The sequence below is a fragment of the Mizuhopecten yessoensis genome, unplaced genomic scaffold (genome assembly GCF_002113885.1).
Source record: "Mizuhopecten yessoensis strain PY_sf001 unplaced genomic scaffold, ASM211388v2 scaffold3771, whole genome shotgun sequence".
NCBI classification, from domain to species: domain Eukaryota; kingdom Metazoa; phylum Mollusca; class Bivalvia; order Pectinida; family Pectinidae; genus Mizuhopecten; species Mizuhopecten yessoensis.
Window position 1 is genome coordinate 29,242 of NW_018405211.1, and position 23,750 is coordinate 52,991.

Consider the following 23,750-nt stretch of genomic DNA (forward strand, 5'->3'; position numbering starts at 1 on the left):
CATTCCACATCCCATTTATCTATTTCCCAAGTTTAATTCTTCAGATGAAGATAAAACCATTACTTTATTAAAAACTAGTTTTATTGACACCCGACCAAATACAGTTTATCTGTAACAATATGAACATAATCTTTATTTATACAATCATATCTGAAATACCAGTAACGCTATTGCAGATATGTTTGAGTGTGGGAAATTTCGTATGACTATCTTTATGCGCCATCCCATCACCTATACTCTAACTGACCTACCCAGATTACACTTAGCCGCTCTAATGTAAGCAGAAAACAAGCCTTGTTTGTGCACAGAGAACGTAAGACGTATCAGAGGGAGTATTTCGTTACAAGTCTGCGTTTCTATCAACATTTTGTTAAAGTAATCAACTAGATGATTTCATACTAAACCGAATGTCCACCCATAATCACCACGCTTATCCGTTGTTAGACAAGAGGGTGGACCCCTGGCTAGGGGTCAGTGTTTAACGGACACCATATATATAGTGTCTCACTCCCAGTTTTATTAAAACGTCTACAGGAACACAGGATCAACATGACATCTGTGCTGTTAATATTGCTACTTGTACCAGCAGCAGGTAAGTCAGTTTATCCTCCGATAAGATTCCCCTTCATTTTAGCTGATTTTTGGCAACAAAAACGAAATAACGTAGCGACGAATAGCAAAATATCGGTGTTATGTGAATTCGGGCGCCGTGCGGATGCATTGACAACGTGTTCTTTTTATATACATTCAATTTCAATCTGTTATATACCAAGATATAATAATTGCATTATATTCTTTAAAATATATCAATCAATGCAATATTCAGGGGTAACGCAAATTTTCCTGGGAGTAAGATATCTTAAATATTCCAACACAATGGATGAAACAACTTGAGTTGTGTAAAAAATATGTTTACGTTTTGTCTCTGATAGAAAACGGATAAAATACATATATGAACCTTGGATGATTTTATTCCTTTTAAAAACAAAATGGACCGGAACCGTCGGCACTTTCCGTTCTCGTTTACGGAAAGTGCCGAAGATTCCCGCAACTATATTATTTAGGTATTATGTTGTTATATCTTCATGATAAATGTATTTGAATATGTTGTCATCTTTTAAAAGGGAGGCGAAAATAAATACCACATATATTTGTAATTTGATGACTTAAACAGGCTACATACAATGTAATTGCCAATACTTCGATATGGCATAGATATTAACCTATAAACGTAAAAATGTTATTTCAGAGAAAGTATAGCATGTCAAACATCAAAAGCACAGAAAAGATGTTCTATCTGTCAAATAGTTCAAAATTACATTCCGAATTATTCAAATATCCAAACGACATGTATTCCGTCTTTGCGTATTGCAGAGTTATCTTCTCTTGAGAACAGGTATTGATTGTTACGTCATTGGTTTGTGAGAGTAACGTCATCAATTTTTGAGAAAATGACGCAATTTTCTCACACAAACCAATGACGTAACAATCAATACCTGTTTTCAAGAGAAGATAACTCTGCAATACGCAAAGACGGAATACCTGATCAGGCAAACATTTTATCTACTCCATACGTAGGAAGTCAACTATCCAACTACCAACATTTTTACCTTTCCAATTAAATAGTTCAAAATCGCACACGTACATTTAATTAGTCAGCTATCCAATTACAAACATGCACTTAATCAACCACACAGCTAATCAATAACATACTATTTAGGCAAACATTCCATTAACAATATTATAATCACCCAGACAGTAAATCAATTGCATGCATTATCCCGTTGCCAATACAAGTACCTAATCAACCCAATAGTTAATGAATTGCATACCTAATTAGGCAATTACCCCATTTTTAATATATGTTATATTATTATTGTCAAAATAAATTTCAAATATTGAACACATGCATGTGATAAGACATATTTCTCATTACCATAATATGAACCTGATCAGATGAATAAGTAATCAATTACTTACCTATCGACTCAATCCATGCCTTATCATCCGAACAGGGTGTATCGAAAATAGAATTACGGTTGCAGTGAAACTCGACTGATATTAACAAAATAAAAATACTACTCGACTTTTAAAAGCAATACAACGATAGCCCCCTATCAGTCCAGTTGATACAAGGTTTAATGATCTCAACAACATATATTTGCACTGCGTCCCTAGTTTTATAATATTATTCTGTGACGCAAATAAGTATGTACGAGTCAGTTTTACTTTTATCCAAACAGTTGTGTATATATATAAGTTTTAAAAAGTGTCTACATACAATATAGCATAACATACCGTCGGGTGATATTTTAAAAAATGAGTATGTACAAAATGTATGATTTTCGTCCGAAAATCGGTCCACTCGTAATGCAAAACTAGTTTTGAAACAAGTACAGAGTATACCTTATCTCCGTGACCTCTGACCTGTCACCTATAATAGTACTAAATATTGCCCTTTACTAAGACTGTAATATAGGGCGTGTAATGACATACCTGTATAACTAATTATCTAACTACCAGTCTAAATACTCAGTAGGGCGTCCCATTTTAGATACCGAGATCATACGCCGGATAACGGGGCTTTGGGTACAATATAGGTCTATCCAGATAACGGGGCTTTGGGTACACTATAGGTATATCCAGATAACGGGGCTTTGGGTACACTATAGGTCTATCCAGATAACGGGGCTTTGGGTACACTATAGGTCTATCCAGATAACGGGGCTTTGGGTACACTATAGGTCTATCCAGATAATGGGGCTTTGGGTACACTATAGGTCCATCCAGATAGCGGGGCTTTGGGTACACTATAGGTCTATCCAGATAACGGGGCTTTGGGTACACTATAGGTCTATCCAGATAACGGGGCTTTGGGTACACTATAGGTATATCCAGATAACGGGGCTTTGGGTACACTATAGGTCTATCCGGATAACGGGGCTTTGGGTACAATATGGGTCTATCCGGATAACGGAGCTTTGGGTACAATATAGGTATATCCGGATAACGGGGGTTTGGGTACACTATAGATATATCCGGATAACGGGGGTTTGGGTACAGTATGGGTCTATCCGGATAACGGGGGTTTGGGTACACTATAGGTACATTGTATATCGTCCAGTCTATCGTCCAGTCTTCCCGTCAGATAACATAATTTAGTGACCACATTGTGTCCCACGTTTTCCTCACAATCTTTTGAGATTTACTGTATCTGATCAAATTATATCAGGATCTGTTTATCGAAAAAAAGGGATTGCTAAGTAAGATTCAGCGATACTTAGGCCGATTGCTTATATTCCTAACACATTTGAGTCATTCAACACACTTTGCAAAACGACTAGCAGAAGTAGGAAAGGCTTTTAATAGATTTATGACCAGTTAATAGGGTAAAAAAGGACCATGCCTTATTTGAGGTAAATTAAGTAAATGTTTCAACAAATTCAAGTAATGATTCAATTTTCCTGAGTCATAAAGTGTATTTTTGTAGCATTTCCAAAAGGCATCAGAAAGTTATACAAATAGTATATATACATCATTATAAACAACAAACGATAAAATTAAATTATATATCAAATTGAAAAAAAAATCCATATGAAATTTCTGTTGTTGAAACCTTTCAATCATTTATCCGAATCATTTGCAATGAAATTTGAGTATTATACATCAGCGACCAAAGTACTCTCTCGACATACAAGTAATTTAATGATACAAGTAGAGTTCCATATGCATCTGTATCAACACTTTTTGGATCATTCGAAACCGATCGAAATGCATATTTTTTACCTGCATGCAACGGAGCCTCAAGTTGGTTCTTAGTTCCTAGTTCCGTTTAAGATAAACGGAACTAGGAACCAGACCCTAGTTCCGTTTAACATAAACGGAACTAGGAACCAGACACTAGTTCCTTTTAAGAGAAACGGAACTAGGAACCAGACCCTAGTTCCGTTTAACATAAACGGAACTAGGAACCAGACACTAGTTCCTTTTAAGAGAAACGGAACTAGGAACCAGACCCTAGTTCCGTTTAACATAAACGGAACTAGGAACCAGACACTAGTTCCTTTTAAGAGAAACGGAACTAGGAACCAGACCCTAGTTCCGTTTAACATAAACATAAAAGTTTACTATACGGACCCCGATCTGGTTCCCAGTCCCGTTTATGTTAAATGGAACTAGGGTCTGGTTCCCAGTTCCGTTTACGTAAAACGGAACTAGGGTCTGGTTCCTAGTTCCGTTTAAGATAAACGGAACTGGGGTCTGGATCCCGGTTCCGTTTAAGGAAAAACGTAACTGGAGTGTGACACTCAGTTCTGTATAAGACCAATTCATTTATAGAGGCTATGGTAGTCTTAATTTTCGTGTGAAAGATTGTGGGTTCGATTCCTGTAATGGATTCAGATTTGAGTTCCCAGTAGATTATAAGAGGCTGGCTATGCTGTTTTTCTGAAGCAGACCTAGTATTTTGGTCGAAGTTCGATTGATAGTGTTAATTCAATTTTAAACGGAACTAGTTTCTGGTTCCCAGTTCCGTTTATGTTAAAAGTTCCGTTTATGTTAAACGGAACTAGGGTCTGGTTCCTAGTTCCGTTTACCTTAAACGGAACTAGGAACCAACTTCAGGCTCCCTGCATGCAATGCAGATCGGAGCAAAACTTTTAGATGTGTTTAAAACTAAAATAGACATATTACAATAAATCTATTGAACATGCTCTTGAATTATTTTTGTTTACATTCAAAAAACAAAATGAAATACATAATATAAATTTTAGTTAACTGTTTTACCAAATTCTGAAACGATCAACTTTTTAGAGGAAACATTGTCGACTTTTCCATACTTATGATTTCCATCACACGAAAACATTCGGGGATATCCGTCAATGTTTACATTTGATATCATTATATGACTGGCTGCTGTTTACGCTTACACCATTACGGAAAGACCCGAACGATTTTGAATCGTTGTGATATGCTTGCATAATTACATTTTTAGTTGGTACATTTGTATGTCATGTAAATACATGTTTGCATAAATACATAATGTGTATTCTGTTATCTATTTGAAAACATAAGCATATAATTATAAAAACAAGTGCTTCCATAGGTTCATCAGTTTAAAAATATGTAATATCAAAGTATGACTATTGTTTTGTTCAAAACCGGCTGGTCCCTTTGTCAAGCTAAACTAAGTAAGCGATTTGTATTGTTTACAGGTACAACGATACGACGAAATCGTGTAGTTCATATGTCACTCGACCTGGGACGTTTCGCCTGTCGAAAATGAAACGAGGGACATTATATCGGGGTTTCATTACATTTATGTTACTAGATATAGAGACAATGTGAAAGCATTTCCACATGTAATATCCTGTTGTGCGTTTCACATAACCTTTACTGTGCTCCTAATGATATGTCTTACCTTCACAGTGCTGTGTTACAACTGTAATGGTCGGACGGATGGTAACTATGAGATTGGTTGCCGGTCTTACCTGATTTGTAACGGGGGTACTCCTGCCATACACGACTGTCCCAGAAACGACACATACACCATGGTCTACAACAACCAGACAGGGCAGTGCGATGAGTGCGTACATATTTTCTATTTCATATACAATACAACCTCATTATACTGCCACCGGTTGCCCAATACAATTTGTAGCTATACCTTTGGCGTTAAAAGTGGGTTTTGCCATAAATTAAGGAAAATGTATAAATGAAATTTTAATAAAAGAAGAAAAATGGACATTGAGATTATTATGTTGGCGGTAAGCGAGGTGGCAAATGAAAGGAAGGGCAATACACCAAGGTTATTACCAGATATGTGGACAATAGCATAGGAAAGCATTGGTACTGTCGTATTATGCGTCCACGTTTCATTAAGTAATTAAACCTGGGACATCCAGAACTTAAATAAATTCTAATTGTAAACACTTAATAACATGACTTTCAAGTTATCTTTTCTCTTGTAAGACATTCAACAATTTCAATCACAGTTTACATATAGATCAAAACCCCCTCTTACATTTATCCACATGTACCAAAGTGTATATCGACCGTCTATGTAAACAGCGGATTAGGAAAATTAATCTACTTTTGTAGATACTGCAGTGTGCTCATCTAATGAAATCAAAAATATGTTTAAATTTCAATCAAATGACGTCATTATATATTCAAACAATTCATAGTAAGCTGCCCGTATAGTCAAGTTTGTGTGAGGATGCATATCGGTCCGATTTGCTTTCCTTGTGTGTTTCTTCTGTTCCTGTCGTTGTAATTGTTTTACTTATGGTCATAAAATGGACACGTGTTTTCTTATTTTAAATTATCTTCCATTTACTGTAACGCATTACAATTTATTTTATTATTGTAGCATGTGCATGCATACNTTATCTTCCATTTACTGTAACGCATTACAATTTATTTTATTATTGTGGCATGTGCATGCATAAACATTTCATACTTTCCAAGACGTAAGTGTAACCTATATATATATACACACTTTTCTATTTGTAGTCCATCCAATGTGATGCATCCCTGTGGAGTGGTGAGGGACTGTCTCGGTGTTAAGGACGGTCGGTACCCGGATGAAGAGGAGCACTGTAGATCCTTTTACACGTGTTACGCAGGCAAATTCCTTGGCCACAATTTCTGTCCATCACGTGAGTGAATTAACGTTGTATTAATTCCGTATATTATGATGATAGTATTATGATAAATAATTAATTTTGATTTGTGGTCGTCATAAATGCGAGACATCATTTCCATGTTCTTTAAGTGTTAAATCTAAACGCATGTGTCTAATTTTAAATCCCCTATTACATGTAATAATGGGTAAAGATTGCCTCATCGGCGATACGTAGAAGTGCGTTAAGCTTTATTTCAGTTTGCATAACGTGTTTACAAGATAATCTTTTTTTCTGTAAGTGAAAGAAATACTTTATCTTGTCTTTTGTCGTAAACAGCGGTTACAGAATGTAAATATTACTAGGGTACATGCCCTCTCCCTTCAATTTTCCAAATCGTATCTCAAGGACTATTTTTTTTTCTACTATGTCTACAACTACATGACTCACTCAGTGTATCACCAACACTTCTTTATAATGCCAAAGTCTGACTGGACAAATCCTATCAATATATAAAGAGTTGTTTCTTTCGATCGATTAGCGGAACGACGATTGATTTATATGATCGCCATATAACGCCAATTTTTATGCTAAGTGTCGTTATAACACCATGCATATTTGGCCTGCACTATGCATTCCGTGTTCAGACTATTTAGAGAGTTTCATGAGTAAAATATAGCACTGCAACTATGTATATCATACATTTTTACAGTATCAAGGAAGGTAACGCGTGACAGACGAAAAATTAGTCAACTGATGTGTAATATATACGATAATATAAGAAAACAAATCACAACAATGTTATTAATTTTTTTCACAGATCTTGTTTTCGATTCTGCAGAAGGTACGTGCAACTGGGAGAATGCAGTTGCGAAACCCTGCGGCTCCAAGGTCGCGGCAACACCTTAACAACAAAGGGAGATACATGTACATTGTTTATTTACATGTACAATTACGATATTAAAACACAATACAAACTGTCCGTTTCAGTTGTTACCTTATTTGGGGTTAGCAGTTTTAAGATGGGTTTATCTTGGGTTGGGGGCACGGTAGTCTAGTAGTAGGACGCCAGGCTCTTGACTGAAGAGTTGACGGGTTCGGTTCACGTCACGGCACTGTGTTGTATCTTTGAGCAAGATACTTTACTCCGCTTGTTCAAGTTTTCACAGCTGTACGTGGTTGGGCAGTGCTAGAATTGTTGAATACTAGCTGTGAGCGTCGAAATGGCAGCACCGGCTGTATGCTCCCCAGGGAGTTGGGAAAGTTATTGGCTGGTTGCAAAGGTCCTATAGCCACGGATAATAATTTGTGAACCGCTTCTAGACGACCTACGAACTAGGTTGTGCTAAAGCGGTATATAAGAACCTCGAATTATTATTATTATCAGTATCTTATATTCTAACTACGGAATGATGAAACATTTTTTTTAGTAAACTATACAAGACAATTTGAACTTTCCACAAAGAAACATCAATAGGTTTTGCACTTTAATTGAGTACGCTGTCAAGCTAGCATTTCACTTTATCATACAATGCAATAATACAATACTACAATAACAGTGTAGCTCTCTGTAGTTTATTAACCTTTTTAATAACAACAATTAACAATTAACATTGAAAGCGGAACGAGCTTATCTAGAAAAGTAAAATTAGCAAAATGGATATTATCGATTAAGCAAAAACGTTTACCTTTTCGAAACACCTGGTAAGCCAACTTCTTATTTACTGTAAAATGTCTGCTGTGTGCTCACTTTTGTGGATTAATCATTTATGCACTACAACTCGAGACACACGAACTTCAGTTCAGGGGTTATAAGTCTGTAATAGTTGTGTACCTATGACATTGCTTTAAACATGAGCAGACGAAGGGGTAAAAGAATTACTAATTGCAATGAAAAAACAATACGATTTAATATGTGAAAACCACGTCGATGGTTCAACGGGAGGTAACTCTAAAGTGTGTTACTCCAATCTCTAACCATAGTTATCGTTCCTTACACTTACAAATGTAAGGAACGACAACTCTGGTAGAGATTGGTGTTACTCTTCCGATACCACTCCTGTGTATAAGGCCACCTATTAAAATAGCGTGTTGAATATTGTACATCGTGTATAATTATGTGACATTTTTTTATTCTTGTAGCAGCTACAGAAGTGTGCGAATCAGATGGTGCGATCGTAATCAATTCGTTTCGTATCTATAGGAGGATGTGTAGTTTGTAGAGACTGTTTTATGCGCCAATCCAAACATATTAAAGTATTAGGTTTACATTGTACGAGTCATATGGCGCGATCAATCCAAAAACGTTTTTAAATGGCTCTGCCCGAATAGTGTTCGCGCGCTATTTTAATGTTTAAGAGTCATACCATAATGCAGTGTAACATGATCATGTCATCAATTTTGTCACACATTTCAAACGCCACTGATTCACCATCACAACTTGTATTCTCCAGTTCTTTGTGTTGTAGAAAGTGATATCTCAAGCTAGGGGAAATATGCATGGAGGTTAGAATTCGGCAAACCCTCGAGTTATACCTCAGAAACATTACCCTCGGGTTTACTCCAACAATGTTAGAGGTTTTACACGGCGAAAAACTTTTGACAGGCGCCGCGTAACCTCTAACTGCCCATAGCTGATTTTCCCGATGCTGACGATCACATTTTCAAAGTTCGGATTAAGAAAGAGTATATCGTGTTTACATACATTTAAATGGTCAAAAGGGTCCAATAAATATTCCTTTCCATAAATCCATGATTATTTGAAAACATTTCGTGTCAAAGACATAAATAATGAGTTTTTCCTCATTCGAAGCGAAGCAGACAGCATTTGCCATGATTTTTCCGGTTAATACAAAAATGGATTACATGTAATGTTTCACAAGTGGAATACAAACAAACTCCGTATCATTTCGTTCCGTTTGAAATCCCCCCTGCTATTTTGTATTAATCCAGAAGCAATGTTTTAAATGTAGGTCAGAGATGTGCTACAACGACATGGACATGTATTTTGAGTGTTCTATTCCGTAATATACTATATATTTGTGTCTGTGACATACATATGAGATCTATATTATATAAACCGTGAGTAGACATCGTTGTCATGAACTGTTAACCACTTAAGTGAGTTTTTCAAGCCGATTTTGTTCCGCCCGGATTTCGGGCGGAAACTGCATCAAAGAATTAGTGCTTCGGAAATGAGAGGTCGCAGTCGGCAAAATCATATCCGATTGAAAAAAGGCCGACCAGCGGCCTCTCATGTTATGGGAGTACCCTCGGGTTTAGACTTCCGTCCACATCACCAATTCCCGTTCGTCGAAGTATTCAGAAAACATTTGGGAAAAGCTATGTAAACAGGTATAACCTAAAAACAATTATCGTAAACACACACTGGTAATACAAGGCTAACTAAAATAAAGATTTGGTATGTATGTTCATGTTGAACAGGAATATACTAAAATACACGATGGTACCTATGGACGAATAGGAACATGCTAAAATACAGAAGTTCCTTGTTCACGGCCAATCAATAACATGCTCATCAAATGGCAAACACTTAAGTCGAGAACGTTTGTGTACGTGACTGAACAGTCGTAGTACACTACATTGTGGACAGGCAAACACTAAAGTAAGGAACGTTTGTGTACGTGACTGAACAGTCCCAGTACGCTACATTGTGGACAGGCAAACACTAAAGTAATAAACGTTTGTGTACGTGACTGGACAGTCGCAGTACGCTACATTGTGGACAGGCAAACACTAAAGTAAGGAACGTTTGTGTACGTGAATGAACAGTCGCAGTACGCTACATTGTGGACAGGCAAACACTAAAGTAATGAACGTTTGTGTACGTGACTGAACAGTCGCAGTACGCTATATTGTGGACAGACACACATTAAAGTAATGAACGTTTGTGTATGTGGCTGTACAGTCGTAGTACGCTACATTGTTGACAGACACACATTTAAGTAAAGAACGTTTCTGTACGTCACTTACAGGTACACACTATTGTACAGAGATACAGTTTATTAGAATGTGTATGTACGTAACTGAACTGTCATACACTTACGTACAAAGTGGAAGTTTATGTTCATTGTTGACAGGCAAACACTAAAGTAAGGAACGTTTGTGTACGTAACTTAACAATCATACACTACAATACGGAGTGGAAGTTAGTGTTCATTCTGGACAGGCGCACACTTAGGCAAGGGACGTTTATGTTTATTGATAACACATTATTGTACAGAGCTTAAGTGTATGTTCATTGTTGACAGGCAAACACTAGAGTACATATTTTTTGTGACTGAATTGTCATACGTCAAGTTTATGTGCATGCCGAACAGGCTCACACTAATGTACAGGATTAACGTTTATGTTTATCGCTAAACAGATACACACTTCGACTCAAAATTTATGTTGATGTTCATGCAACAGAGGTCCAGTGCTCTTTAGTACAGGGTAAAAGTTTATTTCATGGACGAGCAGAAACGCGCTAAATTAAAAGGTAACGTGTTTGTTCATTGATAAAAAGGTACACACTTTATTTCATATCAATGTTTATCAATAGATAAGCATGACCACTCTTAATTGCAGAATGCACGTTTATGTAAATGACTGATCAGGTATACAGGGACGCTCTGTTTTTATTTATGTTTATGCTCCTGATTAAAAGTCAAATTGCCTCGAAGTAGAGGAATACATAACATGAACTGATACTTCACGTAGCACGAAGTTTACCATCAAAGTAAACAATTAAAACAGCACGTGGCATGAACACTATTTTGATATATCCGATGCATTCGAAGCACACAAGATCCCGATTGGGACGTTCAATTGTACTTAATCACAAAACAAAGTGCCATATACGATCAGAAACAACTGTGACAGAACAGATGTTCGATCGAACTTGTTAACCAGGAACTTGGCGCGTTAAGACACGAGATAACACAGCGTATTATCAGAAAGGTCATTCTTACACTGACTCATCCAATATGGTGGTCCTGGTCCTACTTTTTTCCGCTATCTTCGCTACAGGTAAAACATGCTTCGTCTATCGTTTATTTTTACTATATTTTCATTGCAGTTGTACTTCGATTCACAGATATTCTTCACCACGAAAAACTAACCATTAATCTACCAAGAAAATGCACATTGATATAAGGAACAATGCCAATTCTTTGTATAATAAACATATCTTATTTTACTTGTTTAAACGCATTCTCGTCAGATATATGTCTGGCATTCAATATGCGCCTCAAATGAGTCAAATGAATTATACTAAAATGTAAGTGTTTGTACATGATATAGTTTCAACTAAAACATGTCCCTGTTTGTTAACTCCTAGTCCATTCAATACACATCAGAGGTATTGTTTTGGCGTAAGTTCATCATATAAATCCAAGGGGTCCACTTTTGAAACACGCCGCTTCTTTGCACCCCTGTAATATATCGTGTATCATAACAAAATTGATGACTCTGTACGCTCAAACCTGCAGGCGATACAGGTGTATCGTATTGATCATTTAATCATAGTGTTACTATAAAAACAAAAGATAGATAAATTACCAATCTTGACATCTCAACCAAAGTCATGACATGTTCCAAATTTGCTGGAGAAAATGTGTATCGGTAACGGGACCACAGCCTTAAAATTGAATTGGTCTATATATATAACGATTTCTTACATACAAAATGTGAAAATATCACCTTTGATATTTGTCAGTAGTAGGGGTATTTTAGAAACGGTCGTACTAGCACCAACATTCGCTCGCGCCCTGCTCGCACCTGCTCAATCTTCTCGCACTGACACCACCCTTCTCCATATTATTTAAACCTGCTCAACATTGCGCAATCCTACTAAACATTGCTCAACCCTGCTGTATTTTTTCAAAGTATGATGTATCCGATGTAATATGTGTTTTAAAGGAAATGCTTAGGTCAAACACAAAAGCTTTGTTGTAATATTATCGAAATAGTTCCCATGTTTTAACGCAACTGTCAACACATGAAGCAGATACAACAATCTTTACAATCACTTTAGACAAATCCATTACAGGCAAGGTGTGATATTGAGGCCACTTTCTGAAGGTATCCTGTCAGTTTCAACATTTTATCATTGACTGGTGATGCGGTTGAATTACATACGTGTTTATATTATGTTGGACACTGTTTCATTCGATTAATGCTGGCTTGTTCCGTAGATGCAAATTGCTTTCTTATACACACACCTAATGTGGCTGCGAACAGGGTGGTGTGGGTTCGAGCAGGGGTGCTGTTGGTGCGTACAGGTTGAGCAGGTTGAGCTATGTTAAGCAGTGTTGAGTATTGTTGAGCAGCCGGGTTGAGCAATGGTGAGAAGGGTGGGGTCGGTATAGGCTGGGTGCGAATATGTTGAGCAGGATGCGAGCAGGGTTCGAGCAGGGTACGAGCAAAATGGAGTTGCGAGCACGAAGTAAACATGTTATAGAAACTTGTAATACACACATTTGCGAGTTATCTCCCGTTGAACTATCAACTTGTTTTTTAATAACACTGTGTAGGACTGACACCGGATAAAGCTTGTACCAAAGCAGGCATCGACGCTTGGCGCAGTCAAATCACGGTAAGTTTTCCGATATTTCTGGTATTTTCTGGTAGCGTAGAGACAAACAAAGGTGCACAATAGTCAAACATTAAACAGTGATGTATGTGATGCAGATACTTTGCAAACTATTTTATGCGATCTTAAACTGGCTAATTACCTGTACAACTGTATTGAGTGCATTGTGGTTTCTTGTAATCTTTGGTGTTACACAACTTACGTACGGTAAGGTGCGTGCATTTTATACTGTAGGAGATTTACGGTAATCGGGGAAGGCTAGTTTCAGTTTAACTTTAACAAAATATATCACATTTAGGCAAATTGTTCACTTGAATACCGTATACCATATGAACTATCCGCCGTACACCAGTTATTTTAAAAGATTCCTATTCGCCGTACAAGGTATTCGCTGTACATGTACAATGTATTTCTATTCGCCGTACACTTCACCAAAATTAGTTATGCCAATATCTAAAGAAAGAAGCATACTATATAGTGATTCCATGTATTATCATGACTACACTGTATATAACTATACGTAATCATCGTAGCATAAAAATGTATATAATCCACTGGCAAATGTCAAGTCAAGACAATACGTGTCGTTACCTGACTCGCTATATAAATGCACATTAATCAATTCTGACTGTTTCCCCAGACAATTCACCAAACGATCTATAGCTAATGTGTGCTACCGTAAAACATTTGACTGGTCACCGTAAAACTGTTGACTGGTCACATGTTAGGTAATCGAACGCACCTATAATTACAAGCACCCCAATGATCAAGCGTTTTTGGTACTGGATTGTTGACGGTCGTCTGTCGGTAGATCTAAACATCACATTCGACATGGAACTTTTTGTTTTTCATTGGTCAAGTAACAAAACAGTTGTTTCATGCCTTATCAGTCAACAGTCAAAACCATTTTCCCTAGGAGCTGGGACCCACCAGATGAACTGTTGCCCTCGGCCGCCTCGGGAAAACAGTTTTGGCTGTTGACTGATAAGGCATGAAACAACTGTATACTGTCGCGAATGAAGATTTAGCGGTACTAGGCAATCTGGTTTTGTTAATAATTTGCAACTAAACCAACAATTTTACGTCCCTCCTGTTTCAGATATGAATTACGCTTTAGCTTGACTGTCGTGCTTCTTTATATGTCTCTACACTACCAGAAAATACCAGTAATATCAGAAAACTTACCGTGACTGTGTCCAGCGCCAATGCCCGCTTCGGTACTAGCTATACCCGGTGTCAGTCCTACACAGTGACTATATAAGTAACTGGTAAAATGTGTTTTCTTTTAGATGCAGTTATCAATTTCTTTTATATCCATTCTTCTCATCATATGTTTAAAGCAATGTCATAGGTACACAGCTATATCAGATTTAGAGCCATATTCATCAAAACTCTACCGTTCATCTTTTTCAAAGGTATTATTGTTTGTTGAGTAACAACTTACACATACATCTCCTTCATAATCTTACGAAATTCTTGACAAAGGTACAGTTTTGACAAATTCAGTGAGAAATAAAAGCGTCCTAAGGTAGAAGTTCCAGAACAAAGGCCTCTGGCAATATATTGAAGGAATTTTCCAAAACAATTTTTCGACTTTTCAGATTGTAAGATAAAACATGGTTTGTCATTTTTGAGCCGATATTGGTTCATACAGTGTAATTACAATTCTGAAGTTTTTAAATTATCATCGCTATGCAGATACATGAATGGAGGGGTCCCAACAGTAATAGAGATATTTTTAGATAAATAACAGATATATATAAATAAAGAATATATATTTAAATGCATAAAGAATATCTTTGATCTAATCGAGATACTTTCAAAAGAAGTAGAGTTAATTTAATTAATATGGGATGTTTAGATTGTTGATAAGATATTCAATAAATTTATTAAAATATTTCTTTAAAACATTGATAATTAAGTTTCCCTGTCATGGCTCTTTTAATTACTTATCAAAGTACAGATTACATAGCAGGTCTACACTTAAATACGTTCACGTGATCTCCTTGTCCTGTTACACGGACTTCCTGTACAACGTGACAACATTCCGTTTATCTGTATATAGATTTAATATGACCTTACAACGCGCATGCGCTGTTGTACTCCTGCAGTAACTTTTGCATTTTTTTTTCAACGGATGTTTAAATGTATGTATTTAACAATCTGTGTTGGAAGGTACACCGTATGAGTGTGCCACAAACTCCAGTCAGAACGTGGAGATTGGATGCCGAGCTTACTTTAGGTGTCTGAATGGTGTCGGTACGCTTATCGACTGCACGACGATCAATCCCCAATTTGTCTACAACTCCGCGATAGGACATTGTGACGAGTACGTTTAACTATTTTCTGAAATCATTAAATTGTTCATATTTGCACTTACAATGTAGTTTAATACAAATATCAGAAAAGATAATAATAGTAAATGTACCAAACATGAATGACATTTTGTAGTGTAATGAAATATATAGAACTGTGTATGCTAAATCGCTTAACTGAATTTAACGTCTGCGATTATGTTTCATAGATTTTGTTTTGTTACCTGGTTCCGTATATTCAAGCAACCGTTCTCATGCTCAAGCTAAATATCTATGCTCGTGTCTAATTTCTTGTTCCAATGACCACTCACATGTTGTCATCGACTTGGAAGATAATGGAGAGACTAAAAGCCAAATACAATCTTCAGCTTTTAACCTTGCCTACTTTACCGTGTCGAAAGATTTGAGCGAGTTACAAGAAAGTAAGCTTGAGCACATAGCCCGTACTAGATAATGAGTACCGTTTCATGGATGCGAACATTGTTTTCTTTTTAAAATAGGACATGTTAGTGTGATATAGTTTCCTGAAACTACCACTATGTCAAATGTAAAACACTTATTGTTAAAATAGTGAACTCAACGTGGCGCCACCGTGTGGCCAGCAGAAGGATTGTACCAACAAGGGGGACAGAAGCTATGCTGACAAAGACAACAGTTGTCTTAGTTACTACACGTGTAACAGGGACACTTTCTTTGGTCACAACAAATGTTCGCCAGGTACGTAATATGTTACATGTTGCTTAATCCTTAATTAAAGTGCAATATAATGAAGACTTCGAGCAACCACTGAAAACTACAAAACCAACAACATTCTTTATTCTATGTTGTTAATTTATTCAAGCGACGTAATCAGTTGATGATTAGCAGTGTTTGTTAATAATTCGCTGTGACGTTACAGTATCGTGTATAACGTTAGAAAACAACGTGACCTCATCGTGTACAATGTTGAACATGCACTGTGACGTCATTATGTACACTTGTACGATGTTGAAAAGCCACTGTGACGTCATCATGTACAAGTTTAACGTTACACGAAAAATAATGAATAATTCTTAAGTAATTAGTTCTGTCTAGATAAACACGCCCCTTTTGAAAAATAATGTAGTTCCTCTTAACAACTACTACGTAGATGTATTTTAGTATATAACGATACTCAACACAATGTCATCACGTTTTAAAACAAATTCAATTGTTCTAGGCCTAGTGTTTGACGAGCACCTACAGACATGTAACTGGCCAGTCAACGTAGATCCACCTTGCGGGACCCATGGGACGACATAAGCCCATAGGGAGGAACCCATGGATACATAAATTTTCAAAATTGTCCAGATAGCATTACTATCATTACAAATATTTTAACTGAGATATGTGTAATATATTTTGAAAGAATGTGAACGTCTTGTTATGATTTTTTTACATATAGTTCGCGATTCGTGATAATATATATTTATCATATCTTTTGACCGGTGACAGGTTTTGGGCGAACATCTGTACACAATTGACCATGCTTCGTCTGCAGCTGCATGTGACTTGGTAATTGATTATAATTTCTCTTGGTCTGCACGAAGACCTTCTTTCTATAGAGTGTGTACCATGTAGGTTCACGTAACCTCAGTAGAACGTAGGTTCGTCTTGACGTTCACGGAATTGTTCCAGGTTCATGGTTCTGAAGAACTTGTACTTCGCCACTGTCATATCAAAATACAAAGATGTCAGATGAATTGTTTGACACCATCTAGCTCTTCTAGATCTTATTCGGACCACCCACTGGACTTCTTCTAGAGCTTGTCTGATACCAAAATGCATTATTTTACATCAATAACGACAACACGGTGTGCTGAACTCTTCAATCAACTCCACGTGCCAAAACTAATTGTATGCATCAGGTATATAGGCGCACTTGATGTAGGTCATGTAGCGTGCCGTCTGTAGACGCGTGCGATTTGGTTTTATATGATTTAACGTAACAGCTAAGGTCAATTAAGGACGTGCCTCCATGTGTGTTGCAAATGTGTGCATATGTGTATTATGTATGTGTGTCGGAGGCAGGGTATGTTGGTGTACTTGACTCCTTGTGATAACACGGATCCGATGCCGACATATTAGTGCTACCTTACAAAAATACCATGCCGAAGGCACCAAGCAAAGCATTCCGCCCGGTTACATGTTGTACTTCTCTAAATGCTGAACGTTAAGCGGGGAATATTAAGTACCATTTTTAAGGACTTTGGTGTGTCCTGGCTTGGGGACAGAACCTTCACCATTAAAGCCAAACGAAAGGTACTGCCAGATAAGGCAATACAAACGCATTAGTTAATTATCCCAATATTGGCCGACCGATAGACGGACGGACAAACTGAGCAACTGTAGGCAGTGTCACCTGTCATCTTTTGCAAGTGACGTCATCTTGCAACTTTTGTAACTGAATGAGGAGGACTAATTTAGACCATGACAATGATTATGCACATCATATAGTTGGTTGTTTCGAAGCTGTGTTCATTTAGCGATATAAGTATAACTGCAAATAGACAAAGGCAGAGTGTTACGAGATAACTAATTAAATGGTACTATAACGGGAAGATAACTGAACTTGTGTCAGGAAGGTGGGTTGAATGGACATTAGAAGGGTAAAAGTAAGTATGTGTTGATATTTTATTTGATGCACAATTTCAAATTGCATATATGCACTCCTAATATGTAACACTTTAGTAAACAATCTTAACTTGAACTTTGTTTATTAGTGAACAGTGATGACGAGTATGTGGAATAGGACCAGTAAGTAAGGACGGGGCATTGTAGTTATCTTTGGAAATTTACATGAATATGTTTCACTTCACTTTTACTCCAGCCGACTGTCATTTGTCTTGAATGCTTGGGTAAAACAGTGCTTTTGAAAAGTCACGCAAGCCTCAACCATTTTTTTTGTGAAAATATTAATGTGATTATAAAATAATGTTAAAATATTTCTTTGAGTTTTGATATCTTTATATCTGTTAAGAAACTGATTATGTACAAAAGATACAGCACCCCTTCTTATATAAATTGATATCTTTAATTGCCTTATTATTGAAATATGAAACAATTGTTTAATAAAAAAACACGGTCAAATAAAAAAAAACTCATTATAAGTCCATGGATTATCCATGCACATGCATGTTCCTCAAGATTAGCCGAGAACGTAACAGCTGTCCCGTGCAGACGGAACCATGAACCTGGACGATTCACATACTAGATAAAATACGTGATCAAGAGGGCTGTGGTCATTGTTACATTGCAATAGACAACATGGCGGTCGCATTTGTTCTTCTGTCGATCTTCGTCACCGCAGGTAAAATATAGTTGTTTGTTATTTTTATTTCATTTTATACCAATGGCCAGTAATATACGTGTTTTATTCTCAAAATATTTAGCTAATAATATATGCTCTGTATGACATCGTGTTGTAATATTTACAAGTTTCCTATTTTATTTTTGCCTTTGTAATAAATCTACAATTTGGTTTTTAATTGAAGTATGTGTGGTAGGAAAATGATACAAATATTTTAAAAGAAAATCACAAGAAGACCTTTTGAGACCTTTCGCTGCTTTACAGCGCTTCAGGTGAATACATACATGTTTATTTATATATGTTTTATATATTTTTTATCCGTCTGTAGGCATGGGCTACCAATGTGGTCCAGGCGTCACCGAGAATGTAGAAATTGGATGCCGGACCTACTACAAATGTACGAATGGTGTTGGTGCAGTGGTTACATGCGCCAATCTTGGAGCCGGGTTTGTTTATAATTCAGCGACTCGGCAATGTGATGAGTAGGTTTATAGTTGATTTTTTTTTAATTATTTGATCAATGGTTAGAGTCAACATAAAATATCACATTGTGGCATACAAGGCGAATAGGGGTGTGGATGTGTTCGTTTATCATTTATTTTTAAACACTTTTTTAGAAATTACATTATAACATTGTTCATGCACGGTATATAATAGGGTTGGAATTGATATTGTTATGTGTAGCTTTACGAGAATATTCATCGGTAATTCTTTAATCACTGTGTATCAATTTCAGAATCGCATCAGTGTGAAAGTTATTTTTCCCACCATCACAGATATATCTCCCGTTTTACTGTTTGTGATTCTGTTGTCACCCGTAAGGTGTAACTCATCTTTTTCGCACATCAAACAGGGTTAACCCACGTGATAACCTGTTCTAGACTTTTCTATCTCTTTCCGTCTTTCGGGCACCTTGACGGAACATTTCGTGGAACTCTCACACAGCGATGTATTTATCAGCACGCTAATGCAAGTGATGCACTTGTCCTTTTTTAAGATTCTTTTTTTGTTTTTGTTTGTATTGTTTTTTATGTGTTAAGATACCTAATGTTGTAAGTAAAAATATATTTTACATTGTGATTTATGTCTTTGCCTTATAAGGACGGACTGCACTGTATACGCAAAAGCATTCAGACTTAGCTTCAGAAATGAAGAAGCCATATTTATTTGAGGCACCGAAAGGGATACTTGTAGACTATAACGAAATTGAGTAGTTTTTCGACCTAATAGGTGCAAGAACAAAATCAGTACCTTATTAATCACCCTGTTGGAAATTAACAATGATTCTGTGACGTCATAGTCGATATGACTTTACGTGGACGATCAGGTATGACGTCAAAATCCGCTCTCGACGAGATGTTAGGATAAGAATTATATCACAAATGCTGGAAACTATACTTTGGAGAAAGAATATCATCTCCTGCCTTGAAAGGGTAACACAGTTTTCTTTGGAAACATCCTTAAATTGGACATTTCTCTGTCACTCCCTTAGGGAACTGTAGGAGAAGATTTAATGATCAACGTGAATAATTTATTTATAAGATAATTATAAATATTTGAAGATTATAGCAAACCGCGAGATATGTAAATAGTCACCGATGATGATATATTATCTTACACGAAAACAAAATGCCTCACATCTTATCTGTAATCGGTAATACTGATGTCCTAAAATTTGTGAATTTATCAAGCACCACTCCAAACTATATTTGCAGTCCAATTAATGTGGCGCCCCCATGTGGCCAGCAGAAAGATTGTAGCAACCTGGCGAACGGACGATATGCAGACAAAGACAACAATTGCAGTAGTTACTATACGTGCAATACGGGTACTTTCTTCGGACATTCACTGTGCGCCGGGTGTAAGTCAAATATATTATTAGTGTTGGTACTTAATACATCTGTATGTTTCCACCACAAACGTGCCTGTTTGTTAACGTCTAGGCCATCTAATAAATATAGGTGGTGTTATTTGAGCGTAAATTCATCTTATAAATCAAAGGGTTCCACTCAATAAACACCTTTTTCTTTGCACCCCTTGACTATATCATGGCAAAGTTGGAGACGCAAAGTTTCATATTCGATGATGCTGTTATACAACAAATGTGTCAAATTCCAATATTTCCACGATCTTACATTAATGGACAGGGCGGTAGGTTTATTAAATGCTCAAACCAGCTGACAAGGTGTTGACGCACCCTATATAGCCTTTCCTAAACAAGTTATGAAATAAAAAAAAATACATAATATACATAATACAAAATAAACATAAATATAAACATACAGTAAGAAACATTACATTGTATCTTTTCTTCAACAAAAATATAGGCCTACACTGACACGCAAAAGAGACCCCCGCCCCCCTTTCGAACAGTTCTTTGAACGGCCATTTAGATCTTGCCCCAATAAAATTGATGACGTAACAATAGCAAATGTTGTTATAGTCTCATAGCAACATTTGCCTTCTCAGGGCATTGCAATGGAAGGATGTGGAGCAAATGTAAATATTAGGCAGGCACATCCGTTTATTTTACCTTCAGTTTCTAGAGTCCGTTTATGAAATCTTAACGTGCACTACATGAAAGCGGGTCTTGTTGCATGCATTTATTTAAAACTTTACATTTCAATCATATGTAAATAACTAAATGTTCACACGGGAGTAGTTTGACTGATACAAATGATTGCATATGAAATATTTTGTGTATTCATTCCAGCCCTGGTGTTTGACGAGGCCAAACAGACATGTAACTGGCCAAATAATGTACTGCCACCCTGTGGGACCAATGGGACAAGTTCACCTTAAGGCCACAGAACTTCCGGTCACCTCACAGTGACACGTGAATGTTGTTAACATATATTGTGAGCTGCACTTCTAATAAAGTAACTTAACTATTGAAATGTGTTATAGTCTTTGGCATACATGTAGTGTGTTGCAATGTTATAGGCTAGTGTCGATATTTAGCTATTTAGTCCGAATATCTTTTGTATCGATACTCAACGGGCGAAGGCCAGTACTTCCGTATGGTGGTGGTTTGAGTAGTTATTCGTCCGCTTCACTATCGAGTAGTCCGGTTATCAAGCAGGGTAGAACAGACAGGAAAGGGATGAGAAGAAATATAGCTTGCAGTAAACGGAGAGAAAGGGATGACAGGAGAAAGAGATCCTGCCTGAACCTTTTTTATATTTCTAACTCTTGAAAGGCGACTCTTAAGCATAATGTTGCTTCAACCTAACTTTGTTTGGTATGAAGACACACGACGCGTAACGACGTAATGTACCTACATGACCGGAAGTGATCACTAAAGTTGCAACCAACCACACCAGCTCCAAGCTAGTTTATGATATTTGATTGGTAAATACATATTGTGAAGTCTGATTAAACGTCTTATAAAGAAATCCTGAATCTTATTTTGAAAATAAACCTAACTTTAACTTCTGGGTCGGCGAAGTCACCCCTACCGCGCCAATCTCTACCCAGAGTTGTCGTTCCTTTTCAATCACACACACCTCTGTCAACGTCTCAGATTTTACAAGATTCTTGTAAAACCAAATTTGGTCTCAAAGCGTGATAATTTCATCTTCAGTGACTTCTTTTTTCCTTTCTAAAATATTGTCTTGGCTATATCACTTTTAAACGACTTTTAACAATTAGTAAGGCGTGAATATATATTGCACTATACATTTTAGCGTAATGTTCAGCGTAGTAATATAAATGTGGTTATTTAGCTTTGAAAATGAATAGAATAGCCGGTTTTGTATAATTTGTTTATGACATCGCCAGTTGTATCTGATATATGTTGTAACTTAGAATTGAATCCTTCACTATGTACCTTTCGCCCACTCAACTTAAAAACTATCACATTCTTGGCAAAATACGCAAAACAATCTATATTTTCCAACTACTTAGGCATGTTCTCTACGGAGGCTACCATTTTGTACGATTGATCACATGATTTTTTGGTCATGTGATTCGGGACTACTTTTGGACGTTGGCAGAGATTAAAGGGAGTGCAAGGACCGTAACTCTGCGTGGAGATTGCTACCGCGCAGGTACCTCATGTAAATAGGTTTATATAGCAGGTGAACTCAAAAGGCAAGGGCCGTTGTCATGCGAATAGGTTTGCATAACACATATAGGTATCCTTAACAGGCGAGGGTCGGTATTCACGAAAATAAATCTATATAGTTAGTGTACTCATGATCAGTAAACAGGGGCCGGTACTCATATAAATAGGTTTATGTAGCAGGTGTACTCAAACAGGCGAGGATGAAACTATTAGTTACACAGTTTGTTAGTGACCTAATACGGAAAAATATTGACCCAATATTTTTCCGTATTAGGTCACTAACCAACTGTGTAACGAATTTATCCCGTCGAAGGCCCTTTGGATAAAAAAAATGTTTGTTAACATTTCTGTTAACATTTCATCGGCTGTCGTCTGCACAAACCGCTTGGTCGCCATCTTGTTACAAGTTGACTCCTATGGGCAAAGAACGATAACTCTTTCGTACTCACCTAATGTGAGATTCTACTGACCTAATATGAAAATATACTGGATATCATGTGACATCGTTTTAACCAATAGGAATACAGGATTTTTGCCTGAGGCGGGATAATTGTGTAAATTGGCTGTTGACAATCAATATGAAACGCTAACGTGTTTCGTGGATTTGTTCCTTGTCATTTGTTTTGACCATTCATGATATCACGTGCAAAGAGTCCAACACTTAAACAGTATTTCACATGAAATTTTATTTTTCATATATTTTTTTCAGTTTTTTAGTTTAAATAAGAGTGTCTATACTGTATATGTTCGTGTTTTTTAATAAATCAGAAATATTCTAGAGAGACGGCGGTACACAACGTTGCAATTATGACATAATAATGAT

General features: G+C 36.8%; 2 protein-coding genes across 2 annotated transcripts; both read left to right on the forward strand.

The window, feature by feature from the left end:
• Positions 1–499: 499 nt before the first annotated feature.
• On the forward strand, positions 500–21,758 carry LOC110448009 (peritrophin-44-like). Its single transcript, XM_021494026.1, has 9 exons — positions 500–592; positions 5,428–5,584; positions 6,514–6,659; positions 7,444–7,531; positions 16,105–16,250; positions 18,760–18,861; positions 19,190–19,343; positions 20,577–20,722; positions 21,575–21,758. Exons 1-9 carry the CDS (start codon positions 550–552, stop codon positions 21,661–21,663), a joined length of 1,071 nt encoding a protein of 356 aa, XP_021349701.1. The 5' UTR covers positions 500–549; the 3' UTR covers positions 21,664–21,758.
• Positions 11,525–16,916, forward strand: LOC110448000. Its single transcript, XM_021494013.1, has 4 exons — positions 11,525–11,654; positions 15,394–15,547; positions 16,105–16,250; positions 16,732–16,916. The coding sequence occupies exons 1-4, from the start codon at positions 11,612–11,614 to the stop codon at positions 16,812–16,814; spliced, it is 426 nt and encodes a 141-aa protein (XP_021349688.1). The 5' UTR covers positions 11,525–11,611; the 3' UTR covers positions 16,815–16,916.
• Positions 21,759–23,750: the final 1,992 nt, after the last annotated feature.